Source organism: Doryrhamphus excisus, chromosome 1, assembly GCF_030265055.1.
Source record: "Doryrhamphus excisus isolate RoL2022-K1 chromosome 1, RoL_Dexc_1.0, whole genome shotgun sequence".
NCBI lineage: Eukaryota > Metazoa > Chordata > Actinopteri > Syngnathiformes > Syngnathidae > Doryrhamphus > Doryrhamphus excisus.
In genome coordinates this window covers 29,792,547-29,817,658 of record NC_080466.1, presented here as the reverse complement: position 1 = coordinate 29,817,658, position 25,112 = coordinate 29,792,547, and the positions used below count along the sequence as shown (strand labels likewise).

The 25,112-nt window shown below is 42.2% G+C and overlaps 1 protein-coding gene and 1 long non-coding RNA gene across 5 annotated transcripts in view; both read right to left on the bottom strand.

Annotated features, from left to right (window-relative positions):
• The window catches only part of LOC131130788 (uncharacterized), a 36,920-nt gene extending 20,534 nt beyond the window's left edge, over positions 1-16,386 (bottom strand). The window contains exons 1-3 of the long non-coding RNA XR_009130087.1: positions 14,752-16,386; positions 5,872-5,957; positions 2,115-2,170 (exon numbers count right to left, since the gene is read on the bottom strand). This is a non-coding gene — a long non-coding RNA (uncharacterized LOC131130788). The remainder of the gene's footprint in view (positions 1-2,114; positions 2,171-5,871; positions 5,958-14,751) is intronic.
• A 354-nt stretch (positions 16,387-16,740) lies between these two features.
• On the bottom strand, positions 16,741-25,096 carry LOC131131735 (uncharacterized). Of its 4 annotated transcripts, XM_058076710.1 has the most exons (6): positions 24,791-25,096; positions 24,626-24,718; positions 21,137-23,588; positions 20,199-20,342; positions 19,450-19,524; positions 16,741-18,138 (listed from the first exon to the last, which is right to left on the bottom strand). In XM_058076710.1, the coding sequence occupies exons 2-6, from the start codon at positions 24,689-24,691 to the stop codon at positions 18,011-18,013; spliced, it is 2,865 nt and encodes a 954-aa protein (XP_057932693.1). In that variant the 5' UTR covers positions 24,692-24,718; positions 24,791-25,096; the 3' UTR covers positions 16,741-18,010. The 4 variants fall into 4 exon arrangements, with proteins under 4 accessions (XP_057932693.1, XP_057932694.1, XP_057932695.1 ...); XM_058076711.1 differs by lacking the exons at positions 24,626-24,718; positions 24,791-25,096 and adding an exon at positions 24,252-24,459; XM_058076712.1 differs by lacking the exon at positions 24,626-24,718 and having other exon boundaries at positions 16,742-18,138; positions 24,791-25,095.
• Between the last annotated feature and the right edge of the window lie 16 nt (positions 25,097-25,112).

Genomic DNA, 25,112 nt, shown 5'->3' with positions numbered 1-25,112 from the left:
GTAGAAACCAGGCGTAGAACCGCTACTCCTCCCTACTCCCCTGAAAGTGAAAGTTAAGCTTGTGTGTTGTGTGTTAGCGAGACCAATGCACCTGTTGTCTATGAGTCATATCTAAGTGTTGTGCAACCCGTGCTATAGACTGAACTAATAGCGAGTGAATCTAACGATGTGATAATAATATCCAACAGAACTGATACCAAAATCTGTAGTATCGCCCACCTCTAATTATGAATGCAGTTTAATCCCGCCCACCAATGTGATCGTTAGCATATTACAAGGAAGCTTTGGCACAATTAGATTAGTATGAAGTGAACTATCGCTAACTGCAATCTTTGCTAATTAATTGCATGCCCTTATCTGTTGATTGACACTTTGTACTCACAACTTTTATTGGTCCCCACTGAATATGGCAATAAAAAGTGCATACACTTTGATTTGTACATTATGCACAGCAACCAGGACCGGCAACAGCACTAGCGCTGATTTGTAACCGACCACGGTGATTACTAGGAACGGTAAACAGCTCCAATCAGTCTTCGGAGTAAACATGACACGTCTCTGATAAACACTTGAACTCACCGTCATCCTGCACAGTGTTTTGCATGTGTGCTCTCGCGTAGTCAATTTCCGATGTGATTACTGATCATTAAAATCTCATCAGGCAGGGACGAGTGCATATAACTTCCAAAAAAGACACACGTAAGGCAGATGAGGTTCTCCTTAATGAAGTTTCTCGTAAAATATGCCAACATTAGCCTGTTGGAGAGTCTAAATGATGAATTGATTTTTTCACAGTAATTAACTCATTGCTAATGATCACCATTCATGATTTTAATTTGTTTTATTTAACACTCCTTGGAGATCCTCCTGCCTTTGAGTAATAAAGGTTCAGGTCTACTTCCAAGCTGTGGCCATGTTACTGGAAATACACAAGGTCATCTCGTTAATGTGGGAGTGTCTATCTGTCTTTTGGGGGTGTCACATCCTAATGATAGAGAATGGATGAATGGGAAGAGCCGTCTGTTCAATCATCTTCCTTGATGGATGCTGACTGTGCTGACACAGAGATAAACAGACTCATGTTGTCTGTACTCCTAATCAGACGGAGCTATTAAGTCTGCTAACACCCACATTTATTTATTGTGATCAAACACTGGTCAGGCTGTACCTGTTGCCACGTTATTTTAAAATGGATCCAATGCTGGAAGATGAATATGTTTAGAAATACAAATAAACCTTTTTTGGCAGTTTTCTTTTTATGTCACAAACACTGCATCATGGTGTTAACATGCAAACGGTATCATATTAGAATGTTAGCATACTAGCATTTTTGAAGTTTGCTATTTGCTATTTTCATGAGTAAACACATATATAAACACTTACCACTGACATGCTAGGTGTTAGCATGGTAACGTTTATAGCATGCTAATATTACCATTATAGCATTTTTAGCCATTTTCAGGGCTTTTCAGACACATACTGTAAACACTTACCACTATCATGCTATTCAATTATTCATTCATTCATTCATTTTCTACCGCTTATCCTCACGAGGGTCGCAAGGGGTGCTGGAGCCTATCCCAGCTGTATTCGGGTGAGCGGCGGGGTACACCCTGGACTGGTGGCCAGCCAATCACAGGGCACATATAGACAAACAACCATTCACACTCACATTCATACCTATGGACAATTTGGAGTCGCCAATTAACCTAGCATGTTTTGGGAATGTGGGAGGAAAACGGAGTACCCGGAGAAAACCCACGCATGCACGGGGAGAACATGCAAACTGAGGGTGGGATTGCACTTGGGTCTCCTAGCTGTGAGGTCTGTGCGCTAACCACTCGACCGCCGTGCAGCCCCGCTATTCTATTATGTTGTATGAAAAGAAGGAAATATCTCCATTATGAGTATATGTGAATGGATAGACAGATTAGCATTTTGCCAAATCTTTCCAGTATAAAAATGTAACTGTCACATGAACATTGTCAGCGGAGCTAATAATGAGCAAATGTGAAAAGGCAAGCAAATACAAGGCATGCAAATGCCACCGGCAACACGACAGGCAACACAACGATACAACATTAAATGACAAGAACGTGACGAGGACTACTTACAGAAGAAGAGACAGCTCGGGATGATACAATTAAGCAAGGACATGATTGGTTGATACCTAAGGGCAGAATAAAACAAGATTAAACTAATTAGACAATTATCTAACAACACACAAAAAGACATGAACAATATGCACGATGGCTGCATCATAGCAACCACATCTCCACCGCCTCCCCCATAAAAAAAAAACGAGGGGTGGATTTTACTTATTCCCCCAAGAACAATTATTTCTGACAACCCGCAGGTGACATATTGAACCATGTGACCACGTAGCAAAGCTGACCATTGTAATGTACACCGACACCTGTGTGCTCGATCCAATTGCTTTCTGCAAGGCCCTGGAAACTGTGCATCATCAGGAGACAGCAGCATCCACGCCATTAATGTTTCATTGTGTCTCGGAGCACGTTTGATGGGAAACTGTCCGCCTCCATGTGACTGAATGTCGCAGTCTTTTCTGTCTTGGATACACTTTCCTCCTGAGGAAATACTACGACTGTAAAAATGGTAAAACAATCTGCTCTTTGGAGCTTGGAGACCAAGCTTGGAGACTTGGGTGTAAACTATTTTTGGTCTACGAATCGTGAATGTGCAGAGGATCATTTAAAGGGAACGCTCATTTTCGGCCCTTTTGTATTGAGATGTGGACTCCTCTAAAGCAGCGACACAATAACTGCACAGAAAGCTTTCTAGATCTTTCAGGATCTGCACCTATTCCAGCTGTATTTCCTTGGATTTTCCAAAACGGTCTGTTTTCATTCATCACACCCACAGCCCGCTGTAGAACACAAAGGAGGAGGGCTAACTTTGTCTCCACAGCAGTCCAGCTTCTGAACTCGGACCCCTCCCGTTCCAGATTTTGCACAACCTCCATTTAGCCTGTTTTACTTTTTTATTCTTTAGATTCTATAGATTTATTCTTCTTTGTATGTGTGTTCAATAGTGTCTGCTGTTTTACTTGTCCTTGTCTGCTTTTACATTTTTATTCCATATGCTGCTCTTTCTGTCCTTTAAATTGCTCCCCCGGGAAAAATAAAGTGTTTTGAATTGAATTGAATTGGAGTTTATTAATTGAGTTTATTCATTCATTCATTTTCAACCGCTTTTCCTCACGAGGGTCGCAGGGTTTGCTGGAGCCTATCCCAGCTGTCTTCGGGCGAGAGGCGGGTACACCCTGGACTGGTCGCCAGCCAATCACAGGGCACATATAGACAAACAACCATTCACACTCACATTCATACCTATGGACAATTTGGAGTCGCTAATTAACCTAGCATGTTTTTGGAATGTGGGAGGAAACCGGAGTACCCGGAGAAAACCCACGCATGCACGGGGAGAACATGCAAACTCCACACAGAGATGGTCGGGGGTGGAATTGAACCCCGGTCTCCTAGCTGTGAGGTCTGCGCGCTAACCACTCATCCACCGTGCAGCCACCAGCAAGTTTATATCATAGCATATACAGTAAGTTCATATCATTGCCAGTGTTATGTGGCAGCAGTAGAACTATTGGTAAGTTCCTGACTAGAAAAGGGAGTGAAATGCTGGAGCCTATCCCAGCTGACTTTGGGCGAGAGATGAGGTACACCCAGCCAATCGTAATTGTAATTATATTGGAAATAATCTAAAAATGTTGGCTAATAAGTAATTAGTAAGTAACAGTGAGATCAAAGTGAAACACAAATACCAGCTTGGTACGAATGGCCTAGTGAGAGTAATGCAAACTATATTATCTATAAACATAATCCAGTTTTTACCTTCCAAAAATGCATTAAGTCGTATTAAATCCCCAGGATGAACAGTGTGGAATCTGTCTGCGGGGGAATATACGTTTGTGGTAATTTTCCATTAACAGTGGTGATAGTGAAAATAATTCCACGCTTGTCTGTTTCATGACTGATGGTTGTGGAAAAAGAGAGGGAGCATGAAATGCAGCGAGGGAGGTGGTAAGGCACGTGGCCTGTTTCCATGGCAATCGACCTGCAGAACATAAATTAATTGCAGCTTTTTTTTGTCGTGGTTTGTACGTGAACATCTCTCCCTGTGTGCTCTCGCTTTAGCTTAACTTTGTCACCCCCTGATCTTTGACATACTTTGGGATGCTGCTGCCAAATAATAAGCCGGAGAGCCACAGTTGGCTTGACAATACATGCTCATTTGTATTCAAAGACACAAGTAGACACAGAGTATAAGCCTTGAACAAAAGGCCTGTGCATGATCTGGACTTTCCATACAGTAGCTATCGCTATATAGCTATAGCTGCTTTTAAGATGAGGCAAAGTAAACCTCGGTTTTTAGAATTAATATGTTCCTGAAAGTTCAAACAAAATACCCAATGTAGGAAAAAACGAGTGACTGAAAAACCTGGAATAGGTGCAGATTCTGGAAGATCTAGAAAGTTTTCTGTGTTGGTTATTGTGTGTAGCTGCTCTATAGGAGTCCCCAACTCAATACAAAGGGTTGAAAAATTAGCATAATAGGTCCTCTTTAAATTATCCATTAATTTCTACTTTGTTTTTGTAAATTGTTTTCTTATAATTATGACTTTATTCCAGTAGTGTTTTGCTTTTATTCCAGTAAAATTGCAACCTAATTTTCCAAAAATTATTCGTATTATTTGTCCAAAACTTTATTTGTATAATATTACAAAATTATTCTTGTTTTGACTTTTTTTTTGCCTTAGATAACAATCTGACATTATTAGTGCTGATTTTTCCATTTTTGCTGTTGGTGTTGTGTTTTTTTCAAGTTTTAAAATTTACCACGGTAAACACTGTGTACTATTTTACACACCATTGAAATGGCCCATAACCAAATCACGTATTAAATAAAATCCATAATTACTCATACGACTAATGTCTATCTAATGAGTGCTACAATATATCAAAAATAGTTTACTGAATCGACATTGGGGCGGCACGGCGGTCAAGTGGTTAGTGTGCAGACCTCACAGCTAGGAGACCAGGGTTCAATTCCACCCTCGGCCATCTCTGTGTGGAATTTGCATGTTCTCCCCGTGCATGAGTGGGTTTCCTCCCACATTCCAAAAACATGCTAGGTTAATTGGGGACTCCAAATTGTCCATAGGTATGAATGTGAGTGTGAATGGTTGTTTGTCTATATGTGCCCTGTGATTGGCTGGCCACCGGTCCGGGGTGTACCCTGCCTCTCGCCTGAGGACAGCTGGGATAGGCACCAGCACCCCGCGCGACCCTTGTGAGGAAAAGCGGTAGAAAATGAATGAATGAATGAATGAATCAACATTGCCTCTGCTGGTTGTGTTTCAGTTGTTTTGCGATTACACAGTTCATCAATGACTATGTCCAATTTTAGAGTATTTGTGGTGGTTCGTAGTGTTTACGTTTAGTCGTACTACGTGTATGTAAACCCGCCCAACGTTGAAATTGTTACATGCACTTGCTTTGCTGCTCATTAAGAAGGCTGTGTTCAAATGTAGTGAGGTCACACTAGTATGAGTGCATTCATCAGCATCTCTTGTGAAGCCCCCCCCCCCCATCACCCTTTTGACAAGGGAGTAAGGTTATATCCTAATTGATGCCATCTCATTATTGGCATCTTTTAAAGTGCCTTCATGCGTCGCATTCCTAATTATGTGCTGTAAGCTTCCACTGATTTATTTACCATCACGGGCCTTTTAATGGCAACAAATATTTCTTACTGTTTATAACTGCTCTTACAATTGCCGCCAATTTAGCAAAGTAGTACGTACACCAGGAGTGGTTAGCATGTCGGCCTTACCAGGCTGAGGGTGGAGGGTTTGAATCTCAATTGGAGAATCTTCCCCCGTGTGTTTGGGTTTGTGCCTGCTTTCTTCATCCGCCAGCCTAAAAACACAGGAGACTCAAAATTATTTTGTTTTGTATGCCACATTTTTCGTCTTCCTCCCACATTCCAAAAACATGCTAGGTTAATTAGCGACTCCAAATTGTCCATAGGTATGAATGTGAGTGTGAATGGTTGTTTGTCTATATGTGCCCTGTGATTGGCTGGCCACCAGTCCAGGGTGTACTCTGCCTCTTGCCCAAAGACAGCTGGGATAGGCTCCAGCATCCCCGCGACCCTCGTGAGGATAAGCGGTAGAGCTCCTTGAGCAGCTTCCTTCTCCTTGAGTCGCGTGTCAATGGGGCAGTAAACACACTTCATAATTTTGTATTATTTTTTGTAATATTAATTTGCCTGGCAAAGTATAAATATTCATTCATTCATTCATTTTCTACTGCTTATCCTCACGAGGGTCGGGGGGGGGGCAGGTGCTGGAGCCTATCTCAGCTGTCTTCGGGCAAGAGGCGGGGTACACCCTGGACTGGTCGCCACTCGGGTGGCGGGAACTCGGGTCTCCTAGCTGTGAGGTCTGCGCGCTAACCAATATTATTACTAAAATGCATTTAGTGTTAATATGTTGGGGATCAGTTCAATTCCACCCTCGGCCATCTCTGTGTGGAGTTTGCATGTTCTCCCCGTGCATGCGTGGGTTTTCTCCGGGTACTCCGGTTTCCTCCCACATTCCAAAAAACATGCTAGGTTAATTGGCGACTTCAAATTGTCCATAGGTATGAATGTGAGTGTGAATGGTTGTTTGTCTATATGTGCCCTGTGATTGGCTGGCCACCAGTCCAGGGTGTACCCCGCCTCTTGCCCGAAGACAGCTGGGATAGGCTCCTGAGGATAAGAAAATGAATGCATGAATGAAAAAAAAAAACATGCACATTCCGCCTTAAAAAGGCAGCAGCTGTACCGTTACACCAACCATGACTGAGTGGATGAACCACAGCCACCTGTTACTTAGGCAGTGTAGCAATAACAGACTCATCCCTAGAAACCCTGTGCCTCATTCGCAGACAAAAACATTCCCACACAACATTACTCTAAGTTGCATGTTTTTGGGATACGGGAGGAAGCCGGAATAGTCGAAAAACCCAGGCATGTACAGATAGAAGATGCAAACTCTACTCCTGGCAGAGACTCAAACACTTGTTAGCCCAACATGCCAAACAAGTGATATACAAGCTAGTGAATAGATTGAATAGATTCTTGTGATTTGTTTTGCTGCAATGCAGCAAAGTTTCCCGCATGGACTATCTCTCTCTCTCTTCCAGAGAGAGAGATAAAAAAAAAAAGGCGTTTAAATCTTAGCTCAACTTTCCCCTCATCAGCATATTAATGTAGCAGACTGAGATAGATTGATCAGCATTCACTGGGTGCTTTACACAACTATTAAAGATGATCACAGAGTGGGTTGCCCACTGTTGTTAGTCTCCAACTGCAGAACTGACTACTCACAGAAGATGAGTCTATCATTTTAGACTTTATCATCAACTTCTTTTTTTTTTAATTTGGCTCACTATATTATTTAATCAGTTTCACTAATGCTCGTATCATTCCAGGCATTTCATTTTCTGGACCAGATCAATGCAATTTATTAGCCTCTGCACCAACACACACACACACATCAATTTCCAAAACATCAATAACATTCTGTGTATGGTAGCCTGCTTCATGATGATATGAACAGATTCGCCAATCATCTTCTGTTTTTCTGTGATAAATCAGCTCATCCCTGAAGGGATCTGAGACCGACTGACCGAGGAAACGTGGTCCTGGGGTGGAGTATTGACAATCCCTCCAGTAGAGGTCAAGTTTTTTCATGCTTGTATAGTCATCGTGACAAGCGCCCGGCAGGGAAAGGGAAGAAATAAACGAGGAGACTGACTTTTTGTTTCTCCTGCCATCTGCCAGTGGATATATGGCTTTCTGAATGGCAGGACAAAGCTGGTGAGATTGGGGGAAACCACTTCATCCACGTGTACTACCAACACTGAGGGCCCCCCAAGGATATGTCCGCAGTCCTCTTCTCTTTTCTGTGTACCAGAACAACTTCACTGCAACACATCTGTTAAACTCCCAAGATTTACAAATGACACCACTGTTATCTGCTCCATCAAGGATGGTGAGGAGTCTGCATGTCCAGTGAGTGACATATAGACAAACAACCATTCACACTCACATTCATACCTATGGACAATTTGGAGTTGCTAATTAACCTAGCATGTTTTTGGAATGTGGGAGGAAACCGGAGTACCAAACTATGCAAACTCCACACAGAAATGGCTGAGGGTGGAATTGAACACTGGTCTCCTAGCTGTGAGGTCTGCAGCACTATCCACTTGACCGCCGTGCAGCCTAAGGTACAGCTTTGGTCGCCTTAATAGTTGCCTGCATGAGGTACAAATCTTGCTGAGTCCAGTATTATTATTGGGGAATACTGTGATAGTAAATAAACTTCACTCCCCCATGCCTTAAGAGCCGTGCTGGTTAGGGGGTTGAAAGCCTGGGCTTTTAGCCTACTGCTGAGCTTGCTCAGCTCTTAATCACTGGGTATGTATAATCGCGTGGGGCAAATTAGTTATAGTCTTGGGGATGTTAGTAATCAGATAAAAGTCATATAATCCCCATTACGGTCACTTGGAAATGTGTTTACACAATGAAGGTGATGCTCCTGACTTAGAGAGATGACAAACTATGTCAAACCAGTTAGACCTGAGGGATATTCGCGACATAATCCTCATCGTGTACAGAGCCAAGTCTGCGAGTGTACGTGCATGTTAAGTTATCCACTCAACAAAAGCATCTATCCTTTTCTTCAGCCCCTAGACAGGTGTTAATGAGGCAAATACACAACAAAAGCAAAGATCATCCATGCAATTCATCATTTGGTCTTCCGCTTTGCTACCACTTGATGATTTATGATTTGTGTGGAAATATGAGGTAATAACTATAAAAGCAATTTTCACTCACTAAATGTACTGCAAAAATGCGTAGTAAGGATAATTCATAATGCCGCCTACAGAGAACATACTAACTCCTTATTTCTAAAATCACAAATACTTCAACTTGCTGATATAGTTCATCTTCAAACAGCTAAAATAATGCATGAGGCTAAAAAATAACCAATTAGCTAAAAATGTCATCCAATACTTCTCTACAAGAGAGGAGAAATATGATCTCAGGGAAGAAGTACATTTGAAACACTTATATAGTAGGACTACGTTATGCTCGCCATAGCATTTCAGTATGTGGAATCAAACTATGGAATGGATTGAGTAAGGAAATCAAACAATGCACAACGATGAGCCAATTCAAGAAACAATACAAGCAGTTGATGTTTGCTAAATACAAGGATGAAGAGTCTTGAACCAGTCATGATGTGCTATATATATCACTATATTGACACTTACTATGGTACCCATTATGTCATTGGATGCTCATATCACCTCGTACTTCGGTACGTGACAAAAAATAAAATCAAAATAAAAAAATAAAAATTCATTAAAAAAAATTATTAAAAAATTATATTAGGAAAGCAGGAAGTGAACAAATGTAACAGTTACTGATTGTAAAAGTACCAGATGGATGGGTAGGATTTAATAAGCTTTGCTTCTTCCTACTCCTTTCGGACATGTGGAACTCTGAACTGATTATGTGATGCATTCAATTGTAATCTGATGCATGTTCAAATGAAATAAAACCATTACCATTACCATTTATGGCAAACTACAATACAATGCATACAAGGCAACAGCAGAGTCCATAGTTGTTGTCATGACTGCTATTGAACAGCACCCTGGAGATCAATGAGAGAATCTGTGTTCGTGCCCAATGAAAAATTAGCAGCAAGGAATCGATGCCGTTCCCCTCCTCCTTCCTCCCAGAGCTGAAATTAATACACCTAATTAAGTGCCTGAGGGTACACTGCATACTGGACAACAGACGCCTGATAGTATCGCAGCCTCACTGATCAATAAAGGTCCTTAAATGTGCCGCCTCACAATCTTAAGATCAGCGATGATGCCAGAAAACAAAGAGGTTAACTATTGCTTGACGTGTGCAGCAAGAGCAATATTTCAGCTGAACACGGGCTATGTCGGACACGGGCTATGTTTACATTCATATGTTTACATGTAAACATAACCACTCGGGTAGAAAAATACAAGCAGTAGTCATTTTCGTTTGTTACTGGTTGGAGGAGTATGGGATTTAAAGTGGTAGACGTGTTTATTTTTAATGAGGAAAGAACAGAAACACTGGAACTACAGGGGAGATAAAGCAAAGACAAATGGCTTGACGGATTTAGCAGAACCACCAAAGAAGCTAAATAGACTCAGAACTAATGAGACAATGTCACATAGAAGGGTAGAGGCCATGCGATAATCTGATTGGTTGGACCAGAAAGAAAGAGAATAAGAAGACGACCAGGAGAAATTCATAATCAGAGAAGGTTGTGAGCAATAATGACACCTACTGTATATTGTAAAAAAAATAAGAATAAGTATAAAACTATGGATCCTATCACTGATAATTCCGGAAATTAATCTTTCAGGTCTCTCATATCACTGTATTTCTCACTAAGTGAGACAAAATAATTTGGGAGGGGGTATGACTCAGGAGGGTGAGTGGTTGTCTACCAACCTCAAGGTAGTTCTTGAACCCCAGTCCTCTTGTGACTGTGAAGTATCCTTGGGCAAGATACTGGTGTCTGAAGTGCTTTGATACCATTAAGGTACAAAAGGGTTACATTACCATCATAATGGATAATGCGATCATCTGCCTATACATTCATATATGCAGTGGAACCTCGGTTTTGTACAATTCGGTTTTCAACAAAAAGTATTGCTGGCGACCAGTCCAGGGTGTACCCCGCCTATCACCTGAAGACAGCTGGGATAGGCTCCAGCATGCACTCATGGATGGACGGATGGAGAAAAAGTATTGCCAAAACTGTCTCACTGTCTTGGTTATGTTTATGGGACACTATAGGCAGATTCTGGTAAAGGAATTTTTCAATCAAATCTCGGCTTGGGCATCTCTGTGTGGAGTTTGCATGTTCTCCCAGTGTGTCTGGTTTCCTCCCACATTCCAAAATCATGCATGAATCATGCAATCATGCTTGAATGATTGTTTGTCTATATGTGCCCTGTGATTGGCTGGCGACCAGTCCAGGGTGTACCCCACCTCTCGACTGAAGACAGCTGGGATAGGCTCCAGCATGCCCGCGACACTCATGGATGGACGGATGGAGACAAAGTATTGCCAAAACTGTCTCACTGTCTTGGTTATGGTTATGGGACACTATAGGCAGATTCTGGCAAAGGAATTATTCAATCAAATCTCCACTTGGGCATCTCTACATTCCAAAATCATGCACGTTTAAAAATTTTCATAGGTATGAACATGTGCTTGAATCATTGTTTGTCTATATGTGCCCTGTGATTGGCTGACAACCAGTCCAGGGTGTACCCGCGCTTGACAATGATTGATGACATTATTCATTCACTCCTCAGTCACAGGTGGGAATCTGTGGCCTTGGTTGCCCCCGGGGGTAGTCTGACGGAAACGTGGCTGCAAATTCGTCCCTACTACCAGCACCAAACAATCATTTAACAGTGGGGGGCACGACTGGAGCCAAGGTGGGTCCAGGGACAGAGCAACAGTGACTGGGTGGAGGGAGCGAGGATCGAGCCGGCAACCTGTCGGTTTCGGGATGACGTGCTCTACCTCTTGAGCCACTGCCACCCATGGTGGTCAAAGTCGAGATTCAAACAGAAAGTCATGACTGTGACGAAAAGAGGCTAACCACATTTCCACTGTGCGACCTAATGTAAACATACTGTAAGTATGTCAGTCTATTCACCTTAACACATAATGTAAACATCCTTTTGCTTAGTTGCACAATATAAATATTGAGCTGTCCAGTCAACATAATGATCTTTCTGTCAATTCACATACACACGTAATGTACACACGTTGCCATGCTACTCTCTGCATTCCTAAGATCTGGAATTTTGCTGCCTTTTATCCTGCCTGTTTGCACCCTGACCAGCCCAAATACCGTTCTTAAGTCTTGCTCCTAGTCACTAACACAAGCTTTTTCTCTCAGGCCCAAAGAAATCCAATTGTACCAGCCACTGAATCTGAATAAATGACTCAGACTCATTAGCGGTTCTAAAAACCTCTCACTATTTTGAATGTGACGTCTTTCACTTCCATACCTGACGTCTCTTTTGATTTGGTGTCATACTAATGTCCCATTAACGCCATTGCTGGTTGTACACTGATTGACGACAGAAGTGCAGTCAGAAAGCGATGGAACAAACGCTTTGGCTTGTCCTGAGCAGATTAACGCCCTCTCCCATCATGCCTGTGGGGTTTTGCCGAGAGGCAGAAGTTGATTAGTCATGCGGTGAATTTATGTCACATCAGTTCACTGACACCCACTTAGAATATCATTTTGTTTAATCAGCCGAGTGGGCGCATTCTAATGAGTTTTAAAAATTGCCTTTTAGAGCTTCATAAATTGTAATGTATCAATCAGAATTATTCTACATTTTTTCTACATATCTGAAAAGTCATTTGCTTGCCGCTTAAAACGTGATCCCTGCAAAACTGGGATGCGAAAGGCCAGTGATCAATGTGTGGGTGGATTAAAACGGTGCTGAAGCAAGTATGTAATGAAGTACCATAATGGAATTATATGGGATTTTGGCACTTGTTAATTCAAGCCATTATGAAATGGCCCCCACCTACATTGTTTTATCTGATAGGCTCTGGCCCAGATTCAGGCTCCACACACTCATGTCTCAGCACTCGATATTATGGGCTCTAATAATAATAATAATTTACGGTGTGGTCGGTTTTGCCATAAAAATCACAACGTCTGCTCAGTGATGGGAATCATTCAAAAGCCCACTTTCCACCTAAATATGTGTGCAAATACATAAGACAAAATAATGTAATGCACTGTAATTAGTAGAGAACCTACTTTATTTTGGAAGTTATGTAACAAGTGTTGTGCATGTTGGCTGCACAGTCAAAAGATTGAGGGTTTGAATCTCTGTTTTAGCATCTTTGTGTGGATTTTGCATGTTCTCCCTATGCTTGCCCCAGGTACTCTGGAAATTCAGGGAGGGTGAGTACGAGTACGTTCATTCATTTTCTACCGCTTATCCTCACGAGGGTCGCGGGGGTGCTGGAGCCTATCCCAGCTGTCTTCGGGCGAGAGGCGGGGTACACCCTGGACTGGTGGCCAGCCAATCACAGGGCACATATAGACAAACAACCATTCATACTCACATTCATACCTATGGACAATTTGGAGTCGCCAATTAACCTAGCATGTTTTTGGAATGTGGGAGGGAACCGGAGTACCCGGAGAAAACGCACGCATGCACGGGGAGAACATGCAAACTCCACACAGGGATGGCCAAGGGTGGGATTGAACCCGTGTCTCCTAGCTGTGAGGTCTGCACACTAACCACACGACCATAATGATAATAATAATAATAATAATAATAATAATAATAATAATAATAATAATAATACAGTGCATTATGAAAATGCTTTTACAGGACTACAAGAATCCCATCATTTATGATAAATGGATGCACTGATTTTATATCCAACATGGCTAAATAACTAGTGATCATAATCATCTGCGCAATCTTTGAATAAAAAATTAAAGAGTAAATCTGTCTAAATTTAAAGTGGAATATTTAGAACATGAGCTAATTTGTTGACAGTGTTTTCTTTTAGACTGAATGATTGTATATTTAGGTTGGCAGTTGGCAATTATGAAGGGGGAAACAGGAGGAGCTTCTGTTGTAAGCAAATACTATGTCCCCAAGGAAATAAAACAACAAAAAAAACCCCATAAACTAGTTCATTTCAGAGGTTCCTAGAAGTTAGATAGCCTAGTTTAATGCATAATGAGATCCAAAACTCTGGAAATCGCATTTCAAAATGAAAAAAATAATAATGAATGTTATATAAGGACGTAAACTATTTTATAATGTAAGACAAACATGATATTATAATGCTGGTGTAACTGTTCACAGGCCTCCTTACCACCTCTCCCACCCACCATTGGCTCTCCTCCGCATTCCGCTGAAGACTTTGTTATTTGTTACCTACACGTTCCTGACCAGCTGGTGCCAAACAATTAGTGTTTGTGAAGCAGGAAAAAAACAATAATGCAAAGTTGTGTCATAACACTCAGCTATCAAATCCTCTTATTGTCTCTCAGTCGCCTGCCATGGCACATATAGACAAACAACCATTCACACTCACATTCATACCTATGGACAACTTGGGAGACGCTAATTAACCTAGCATGTTTTTGGAATGTGGGAAGAAACCGGAGTACCCGGAGAAAACCCACGCATGCACGGGGAGAACATGCAAACTCCACACAGAGATGGTCTAGGGTGGGATTGAACACTGGTCTCCTAGCTGTGAGGTCTGCGCGCTAGCCACTCGACCGCCGTGCCGGCCATTATATACAGGGTGACCCAAAAAAAACAGGAATTTTCAAAGTGCATATTGGCAGACATGAGAAGTGGCAGCACTGTGAGACAGAGACCTTGAGCGAGTAAACACTCCGCCATTTTAGTAAGCATGGTTCAGTGGAAAGGGCAACAGCGCGTCGTGCTTGCATAAAAATGTTTTATAAAAACGGTGATAGTTTGGCAGCTGCTCAGAGGGAGTTCTGACGTTTTTTTACAACTGAAAATAAACCAAACCTAAAAAACGATGTATGTGTCGAACCATACCGCAGTGGTCACCAACCTTTTTGAGCCCAAGATCTCTGGTGTCGGCCGTGGACCTGCGCAAGATCTTCACATCCCCTCAGGATGTATACGTATGCCTGGAAAAAAAAATATTCCGTATATACAATACAGTATATTTGAGCCATATTAACATGCAATAACTGGGCTGTGTGTCGCTCTCCTTGGTAGTCAACATCTGCACACTTGTGAACGCTGCGGGGCAAGGCGAGCCGATGCATGTGCTGGTACCTCTGGGCAGGTTTTGGTACAAGAGTGTTCAGTCCCAAAAGTCAGCAGGTGGCTTGCGATCGACGGGTTGGTGACCCCTGCCTGACTGTTACACCTAGTTAGCAACCATAGGAAAGGTTATTTTTTTGTATGAATTCAGCAGTTACTATTCCAGTGTGCACAAAGGATTGATAGTCCAGCGGGTATTTTTTTTACTCTTCAAGTGGGTCATATAACTGCATCTGTGACCTGGTGATTGCTATTGATCTGCACAGGGCAACAAATACACGGCTGATTGGGTGCACATACAGTGCAGTGCTGTAACGTGTGCTTCAGCACTGCTTTGTTTGCTTTGCAGAGATGCTGCACTGTGACAGCTTGATACTGTAACTTTGATACTGTGTACACGAGCTGAGAGCTGTGAGCACTGTAAACATCTTTTGATACCCACTGCAGCACCGAGCAGATAGCACACATAGCTGTCATGTTTTCGGTGCAAATGAGCGAGTAAACATTAATTTCTTACACTTTTTACTTGTTGTTTATGGAAAAAAAAGCTAAAGATGAAGTAGTAATTCAAAGCAATATATTAAGTGCTCTCTGTGGCCCTTGAAGCATCAGAAGGTCTATAATATGATGCCTATTAACTATCCTCAAGGTTTTATAATAAGCTTTCTAAGATACACAGCGGGTCTCCTCCTACAAAGGAACCGTGCAAACAAATCAAGCTTGGTTCAATTAGTTAAAAGCAAGATCTCTCATAAGCATTAAAATGTTCCTGGAGCTGGCACACTGCGATATCTTCCATTATGTCTAATGAAAATAAACTAATGCAGGCTTGCGTTATCCCTTTAATCTTAGCAGTAGATCAGAAATAATCAACATCAATGTGTAATGCAGACGGCTATGCTGTGAACTCCTCTTTTTGTAGATGGTGAATTATACTTACTGGGTACCAGTGTTGGACAAAGTACCATCATAACGCATCACTTTGGGCTTAGGCTTCTGCAGCTTCACTCAGTCAGAGTTTTTTTTTTAAATACTGTTTACTCATTAAATGAATGAATGTATTGCGGTTCCTATTTTGGAGTTGAGTAGTCAGAAATATGGATATTTAAGTAAATTGTATGTATATGGCTTAATTAAGCATTTTTTTCAAGCACCTTTTACATTGAAGTAGTGCTTCTCATTTCACGCTGGTAACGGTAATGGCATTGTAAGGTTTCAAATGGTACTTAACTAGATTACCCATGACTGGGCCGTTACTCCTGAAGCTGCTGGCTACAAATTTCGGTACAGTGCACACATACATGAAAATCTAAAAAAATGCTTTTACAAAGATTGCTCAGTTTAAATTGACAATGGCAGAAAGGTGTTAATTTTGTATTATTTTTTGTAATTAAAAAATGTATTTGTCTGGCAAAGTATAAATATTCATTCATTCATTCATTTTCTACTGCTTAGGGGGGGTCGGGGGTGCTGGAGCCTATCCCAGCTGTCTTCGGGTACGCCCTGGACTGGTCGCCACTCGGGTGGCGGGAACTCGGGTCTCCTATCTGTGAGGTCTGCGCGCTAACCACTAGACCGCCGGGCAGCCAAGTACAAATACTATTATTAAAATGCATTTAGTGTTAATATGTTGGGGATCAGTTCAATTCCACCCTCGGCCATCTCTGTGTGGAGTTTGCATGTTCTCCCCCGTGCATGCATGGGTTTTCTCCGGGTACTCCGGTTTCCTCCCACATTCCAAAAACATGCTAGGTTAATTAGCGACTCCAAATTGTCCATAGGTATGAATGTGAGTGTGAATGGTTGTTTGTCTATATGTGCCCTGTGATTGGCCGGCGACCAGTCCAGGGTGTACCCCACCTCTCGCCCGAAGACAGCTGGGATAGGCTCCAGCACCCCCGCGACCCTCGTGAGCATAAGCGGCAGAAAATGAATGAATGAATGAATGTTGGGGATCAGTTCAATTCCACCCTCGGCCATCTCTGTGTGGAGTTTGCATGTTCTCCCCGTGCATGCGTGGGTTTTCTCCGGGTACTCCGGTTTCCTCCCACATTCCAAAAACATGCTAGGTTAATTGGGGAGTCCAAATTGTCCATAGGTATGAATGTGAGTGTGAATGGTTGTTTGTCTATATGTGCCCTGTGATTGGCTGGCCACCAGTCCAGGGTGTTACCCCGCCTCTCGCCCGAAGACAGCTGGGATAGGCTCCAGCACCCCCGCGACCCTCGTGAGGATAAGCGGCAGAAAATGAATGAATGAATGAATGAATGTTTGGGATCCGGACTGGTTTAATTGGACTGATGTGATTCCTTATGGGAAAAATTGCTTTGGTTTTTGAACATTTCAGTTGTCATCTGGCCTTTTGGAGCAAATTCATCATGGTTGACTATGTAGGACAGGTAGACAAATCCTTTGTACTGTTTCCAACAAGAAGAAGCAAATAAAACAGCTTTTCTCTATTGTTGCTTTCCTGTTTGACCTATTGTATTCATGCACTGTATGGTGTACCCTGCTCATTTCATGAACATATATAATTCTGCGAAACCAAAGCTCAAGTTCGGCTAAGCTCTAACAGAATTCCTCAAGGCTATTTTGTGGAAGCCTTTTAATGAAAAGCAAAAGAGAATGCCACAAAACATCACACTTAGCCTGACTAAGTACGCCTACGCAAACATGGAACAAGTTGCATATTGTATCAAAACACCTACGGAAAAATTCATAATGACCAAGTGGATGCATGTTTTGGAGTTCATGAACCACAAATGCTTTAGTTAAATATTCACTTAACAAGAAGGTATTTTAAAGTCATCACAACGGTTCAAAATAGATAATGTAAAAATATAAATATTAGTAAATGCATTTAAAACAGGCTTTTGCAGCAAAATGTATATGCATCTATAACTGTCTGAAAAGCGTACATGGGTGTAAGTTGGAACGGGAGAAAACGGAACTTACCAGACGCCACCACTCACAACTCTGACAACTGTCCAGTGAACAATGGACGGTGACTTACAAATAATCCCTGTGAACACTTGAGACCTTCATTTGGTTCCCTTGTACGGGTGAAGACGGTGAAGGGTTCTGGGCTTGGCTCGCTTGGACAGTCCAAGACGGATTGGCCGTGCGCACGTCCTCAGAGGCTCCAGTCTTTTGGCCTGCCACAAAAATGCTGCACACAAAAATACAACATAGTGTCCATCACGCAGACAACATTTACATTGGTTTTAGTGTGTGTGGATATGCTTGAAGACATTTTGATTCAGTACTCAGCTGCTGCAGAATGAAGACAGACAGAACCGGCATCAGTCCTGTTGATTCCAGCACACATTTGTGGCACTTGTTTTCAAAAAAGTTGCTAAACTTAGAGTGAATACTGTTCATATTTATTAGTCCTCATAACAGTAGTATCTGTATATATAGTAGTCTGTTTATGTTCACTTTTTGGGCTTTAGTTTCGGTTTGGACGCTCTTATTTTGTACCTACTTCCTGCTTTGCCCTGTTGTGTTTTCCCGTGTCGCTATTATCACCCACACCTGTTCCTAATTTCTGTTGTGCCTATTTAGTTCAGGTGTGTGCTTCTACCTTTGGTGGAGTCATTGTCATTTGTGGGTTTGCCTGTTGCTGCACAGCGAGATCTTTATTATAAGAATAAACTTTTTACCTGCACTTGGTCCTAGTCTCTGCATCCTGGGGTTGCATTGCATTGTCGACATGCCGAAGCATGACAGTATTTTCCTTATGTGTGTTTACTTACCTGTTACATGCTGTAGTTTTGACACTGTGACTGTGGCTAGTGTTCTGTCACCTTTACTGTGTGACACATTTCACTGAGACTTTAGTCTTGGCTTTGAACTCGGGGTGTCCCGATTCGATATTGATATGAAATATCACTCAGATCTGAGCCAACAGTATCAGATTATATTCGTCTACATTTAAAACCTGCATGCAGCTTGCCATGGTGGTAGTTTAATACAACCAATCTCATTGTGCATAGGATTTTCAGGTACAGTTGCATGAAATCAGAAACCCCAAATAAGAGCACAAAACTGGAAACCATGTGAAAACTAAGTCCAATCTGTTGTGCATGTCATATCAGGAGCATTACATAAAGAGGTGGTTATGCCAGAGTGGAGTGAGGCATCTTCCTTCAATACCTAAAATCTAATATCACACCTCAGGAAGAATCCTTCTGAGTCACACGCAGTGTTTTGTCACTTTTTCTATGACTAGAATTGCATATTGCCGTATGTGCCAGTGTTTATTTGTGCACCGCATCGAGTAGAGGAAACAGAATGTGTTTCGTTATGATGTTGGACAATATCGGTTACCAATAAGAAAGCCAATATCTATCGAGCATCTCTAGTAATCTGGAGATGAGAATTGTTTTGGAAGGGAGGGTCATCCTGAAAGAAAATCTATCTTTGCGATAATAACAACATGCAACCAGTTTCAAATTTAAGATTTTCATCGCTGACTCACTGCAGTGTTGTTTTTGCAAGAGAGGTTGACACATAAAGGAGCACGCCGTCCTTTCCAGCTCCGTCTGCCGGGGCTCTGCAAGGGACAAATTGTTAGTGAGACACAGCCAGGGACGAGTGGCTAATCCTCTTTTATTTGTTGCTCTGTTTATCCTCACACAATGTCGGTGCATTCATGACAATGTTATCGTTCCCCTGCAGGTAACTGAGAAAACTAAATGAACACTGGAATGCTCATGAGAAGGAAATGCTACCAAATTTTCTTTCGATGCTGAATTAATCTAGGAATCATTTTCTATAAATCTTATTCCGTAATCCCTTATTTATCATGGTTAATTGATTTCTGCCAAGTAGGATTCCTTATTTATAAATGGAACATTTATGTAGTCAGAGCATAGAAAGCTTTGCGACCTTTTAAATGTGATTTTGAACATTATCCTCTAGAATCCTCTAGACATGAAATAACTCCAATATAGACACCTTTACACTCACATTGCCCAATATAGTAGTCAAAATAATGATATATTAGACATAACTACGATATAACATAGACTCACACATTAATATTATGGGAGAATTCTTTGTTTTTTCTATGCACAGCATACAGTGGCTATTGTCTCATCATTGTAACATTACTGACACCTAGTGGCTAGTCTAGAGTACTACATATTGCATCTTTGAATGCCTTATATTTGCATTTTTGTTTATTTGCCAATTTGTATGCTTGAAAAAGGCTTAATTTCTTCTAACCTTTGTGTTTCTCTGCAATCAGACCTGATGATTCTTGTAAATCGAGGCTGCCATCGGGCACTTCCTGTTCCCCACCGTGACAGGTGACATGACTAAATTCTGGATCTGTTACACACATCTCCACATTTCGGGCTTTGTGAGGATCTAAAGGAAAAGACACAATGATACAGCACCGTACACAATTCTCTTAGCAAAGGGCTGCACGGTGGTCAAGTGGTTAACGTGCAGACCTCAGAGCTAGGAGACTCGGTTCAATCCCACCCTCGGCCATTTCTGTGCGGAGTTTGCATGTTCTCCCTGTGCGTTTTCAAATTGTGAGTGTGAGTGTTGTTTGTCTATATGTGCCCTGTGATTGGCTGGTGACCCGTCCAGGGTGTACCCCTTAATTTGGAGTCACCAATTAACCTAGCATGTTTTTGGAATGTGGGAGGAAGCCGGAGTACCCGGAGAAAAAACATGCAAACTCTACACAGAGATGTCAGAGGGGGCGGAACCAAACCTGGGTCTCCTGACCACTCGTCCACCGTGCAGCCCCATGATCAATAATCTCTTTAATGCAAAAACCAAATAGGCTACAGTCGCTCCAACCCTGCCAAAGTGTGCTCTCTGCATGCAGCCTCCTCGGCCCGCACTCACACACAGTCAGGACTCATGTCACGTTCATGGCCTCACAGGCAACTGGAAATCACACTACACATAACTGCCAGGCTGGCTACAGTGTTGTTGGTGTACAGTATGAGACACACCCTCCAACTTGTTCTTTGCAACATTTGCCTTAGGCTAAGACACAATAACAACTTCAAACCAAACATGTAGCTAGTTAATTGTAAAACCTACAGGAATTATTATTTGAACAACAGTTTCTGAGAGAGTGCCTCACAGGTGCTGTTCATAATAGCACAGGGCCATGAAGAATAATTGAAATGAAATGTAGTTACCTGAAGCTGGGTCGCTTTGGAGAGTTAGATCTGGGCTGCCGGTGTGACTTTTTCCGTTAGAGACTTCATTGGATGCCACATCACTACGCTGATCGAGTGTTGGCACTCCGTTGTCACATGTAAAGTCGCTTCTACTAATGAAAAAATACAGATTTAACTCCTTTAAGACTACGTCAAATTCTTTTTTCATGTCAAATTGTGGGTACAGGATCGAGTGTGGTCCATTGCTTCCTGAGGAATCAGTGGCAGGGTCATTTGGATACGTTTCAAAGGCAATGATTTCCTGCCCTGAGAGAAGTTCAGTGCTGTTGAAACTTCCATCGTCAATGTTATCAGTGTGACACTTAAATATGCCCCCTTCCTCATGGACCTGGTCCTCCTCTATGACTTTTGGCATGTCCTCGTACTCATCACCCACTGCTTCTAACACATAAGGGTTCATTTGGGGGGATTTTATTCGCTGCATGGCCATGCTGGTGTGAGGTTGGCAATCGTCTCGGCCAGCATCATCATCATCCTCATCATCATCTGGTGACAGTTGGATCTTGTGGAAGCTGTCAAAGCCCTCTGGCACGTGGTTGTAGAGGCAGAAGGCAGATGGCCATGATGACAATCTCACTTTACTTTGGGGAGCTGCGGGGATGTCTAGGCTTTGTGAATCGTATTTTGGGCTTAATTCATGCGGCTCTGGTACGACGGCATCACTGATTGAAGGAAAGCATAAGGCCAAAAGCTCATCTTTGCCCCCAAGCGTCTCAGCTGTTTGGTGGTGTTCGGTGAAACAGCAGTGTGTGTCATTATGTGTTAGTTTGGGTTCTTCTGTCATGCCCTCCGCAGCTGGTTGTCCAGTCATGACGTCATTGTGGGGTTTATTTTCTTGCAGTATCATCTCCACTGACTTCATTTCATATTCATGAAGTCCACATTCATTAGCAAAACCGGTCATTTGTTGAATATTTTTGGCCTGTGGATGTTCAACGTGCTGAGGCTTCGGGTTGTCGCAACTGACAGGCGAACAGCTGGACTGCTGGTGCAGATCATGTCCCATAGTACCCCGGCTTTCTTGTACTCCATCCCCAGCTGGAAAAGGATTTGTCGGCCTTTGTGGACTTGATGCCGCATGACAGCTGCCTTCATAGCCAGTTGTGTTATGCGTCTCACAGGAGACAGCGCAGTGCGACTGAGTTTGGGTGTGTAACTGACTCGGGTTCTCTTTTTCGTCTTTTTGTAGCCGTGGTTCCCTCTGGTTAGAAGACTGCGCTCTTGTGTCTAATGGTCTGACATCAGATATGTGAGCAAGAGGTATTTCCAGCTCGCAGACTTTTACTGATGGAGGTAATTCTTCACCTGCGCTGCTCCCTGAGTTGGAGCGAATCTCTTCAGCCTCCCTGACAGTTTCTCTCCAGACTGCAGGCTCAATTACACTGAAAGGGTCTGCATCATTATCTCCTTCAGTACACTCTTGGCTGATCCTCCCAGACGTGTGATGCTTTGGTGTGTGATCAACTATTTCACCCCGTGCTTTGACTTTCGTCTCGCCGAGCTCTCCTTTGGCCCAAGCGATGTCATCAGTGCTTTGTGTCTCGGTCATAGTATTTATGGTTGATGTACTGTCGTAAAAGATAAGTGAGCTCTCTGCGCATTCGACGGGAGAAGAGATGTCGCTACTTCCTTTGACGTAAGCTCGGTCGTTTGTTTCCGTGGCACACACGGCGGTACTATCACGAATCTCCACTTTTCTTTTGTCTTCTACCGAGATTACAGGGATGCCCTCATCAAATAATTGAAACTCACGAATATCACTGAGAGATTTGTCGCTCCTCTCATCCTCTCTTTCCTCCTTATCAGTAAAATTGTGCTCGTCCTCCCTCTGATTGCTTTCCTCATTTGTAGCAGATTGGCTACATGTCCTCAAGCTGGCGCCATGTCGCGTGTAGTCATCAGGGAAATCCGACTGACATCTGACCTCCGCATGATTTGACATTCCATTTTTAGAAGGCATGCTGCAATCACCAGGAGGTTTGTCTTCAAGTGATTTCTCCAGTAGTTGGCACTCGGGATGATTGGACATGTCAGTGGTGGGGTCTTTGAATGTCTGAGACCCTGATGATGGGCTTGAGCCGAGCTTGTCTTGCTGATCATATTGCTTCGGATGAAGGAAGTGGCGCTCTCTAGTAATAACACACATGTTAGGTGATCCTGCGTGGGCTGATGGGTCCTCAGCTGGAGGGCTGACATTTGATTCAGTGTCTTGTTCACGAGGTTTTCCATTTTGTTCTGTGCACACTAGACTTTCAGTGCTAAGTGAGGTCAGCATTGGCGAAACAAAGGTTTGTGTTGTCAAAAGAAAGTCACACACACAGTCTGTCCTTGGTCTTTTGGGGGCCAGCGGCAAACTTTCACTGTCAGTTTTCAAACAGACATCTTGCTCAAGTGTCTCCATCACATAAACCTGAAACACAAGCAGGTCAAATATGAAAACTGTATCTGAAAATACCAATGCAGTTAAAGTAATACAGAAAAGTGTTAGCTTGTATAGCTATTGTTTAGCTACCACTAACTGTGTTTGGTTGATATTGACTTGGCCTATATAGATTGTCCAACTATTTTGCTATTTAATTAATTGAATTTGGCATCTCTATTGATATGTAGCTTACCAAACCACTAACTGTTTGTGTTTTATATACATTAAGCAGAAATAGCTCACCTCTCCTTTCGCTAACAGTGATGCTATGTTTTTTGTTTGTTTTTTTTACTTCTACTTGCACTTGTAACTTCTCCATTCAAAGTAGTTTCCGAACACCAAATGTCCTTATACATCCACATTAATTTATTTATTCAAACGACCTGTTTTCATTTATTGCTATTAATCACTTAACTCACCGTTAATACAGTCAACCCGTCGAATTAGCAGCACACAATAAGCAAAGTGTTAGCTTGTTTAGCTACTGTTTAGCTACCACTGTTTGTGTTTGGTTCATATTGACTTGGCCTATATAGATTGTCCAATTAATCCACAACTATTTCGCTTTTTAATTAGGCATCTTTTCTGGTATGTTACTTACCAAACCACTAACTGTTTGTGTTTTATCTACATTAAGCAAAAATAGCTCACCTTTCCTTTCGCTAACAGTGAGGCTATGGGGTTTTTGACATCTACTTGCACTCGTAACTTCTCCATTCAAAGCAGTTTCCGACCACCATACGTCCTTATTCATCCACATTCATTTATTTAAACGACCTCTTTTCATTTATTGCTATTAATCACTTAACTCGCCGTTAATACAGTCAACCCGTCGAATTAGCAGCACACAAGGAGCAAAGTGTTGTTGTTTAGCTACTGTTTAGCTTACTGTTTAGCTACCACTAACCAATTAATCCACAACTATTTTGCTATTTAATTAATTAAATTTGGCATCTTTACTGATATGTTGCTTTCCAAACCACTCACTGTTTGTGTTTCATATAAATTAAGCAAAAATAGCTCACCTTTCCTTTCGCTAACAGTGAGGCTATGGGGTTTTTGACATCTACTTGCACTCGTAACTTCTCCATTCAAAGTAGTTCCGAACACCAAACGTCCTTATTCAAACACATTCATTTATTTATTTAAACGACCTGTTTTCATTTCTTGTTATTAATCACTTAACTCACCGTTAATACAGTCAACCCGTCGAATTAGCAGCACACAAGCGAAGTGTTAGCTTGTTTAGCTACAGCTAGCATCGTAAAATAGATGCTCGTGTGGCCCAAAACGCTCGTGAGGAACAATAATGTAGAAACTGTGACTATTATGTCCTTATTAAGGCGGGGTAGTATATGTGTTGTTTGGTGTACTATGTCATTTTTTTATATGATACATTTGTGTATTTCGTGCTTAACTTGCTATTTTTTTGTTGCTATTTTCTGTCACGAGCTGCTATACACGAATACACACGCTCACCCCCCCCCCCGCCCCCCGTGTCGTGTGTGTGTG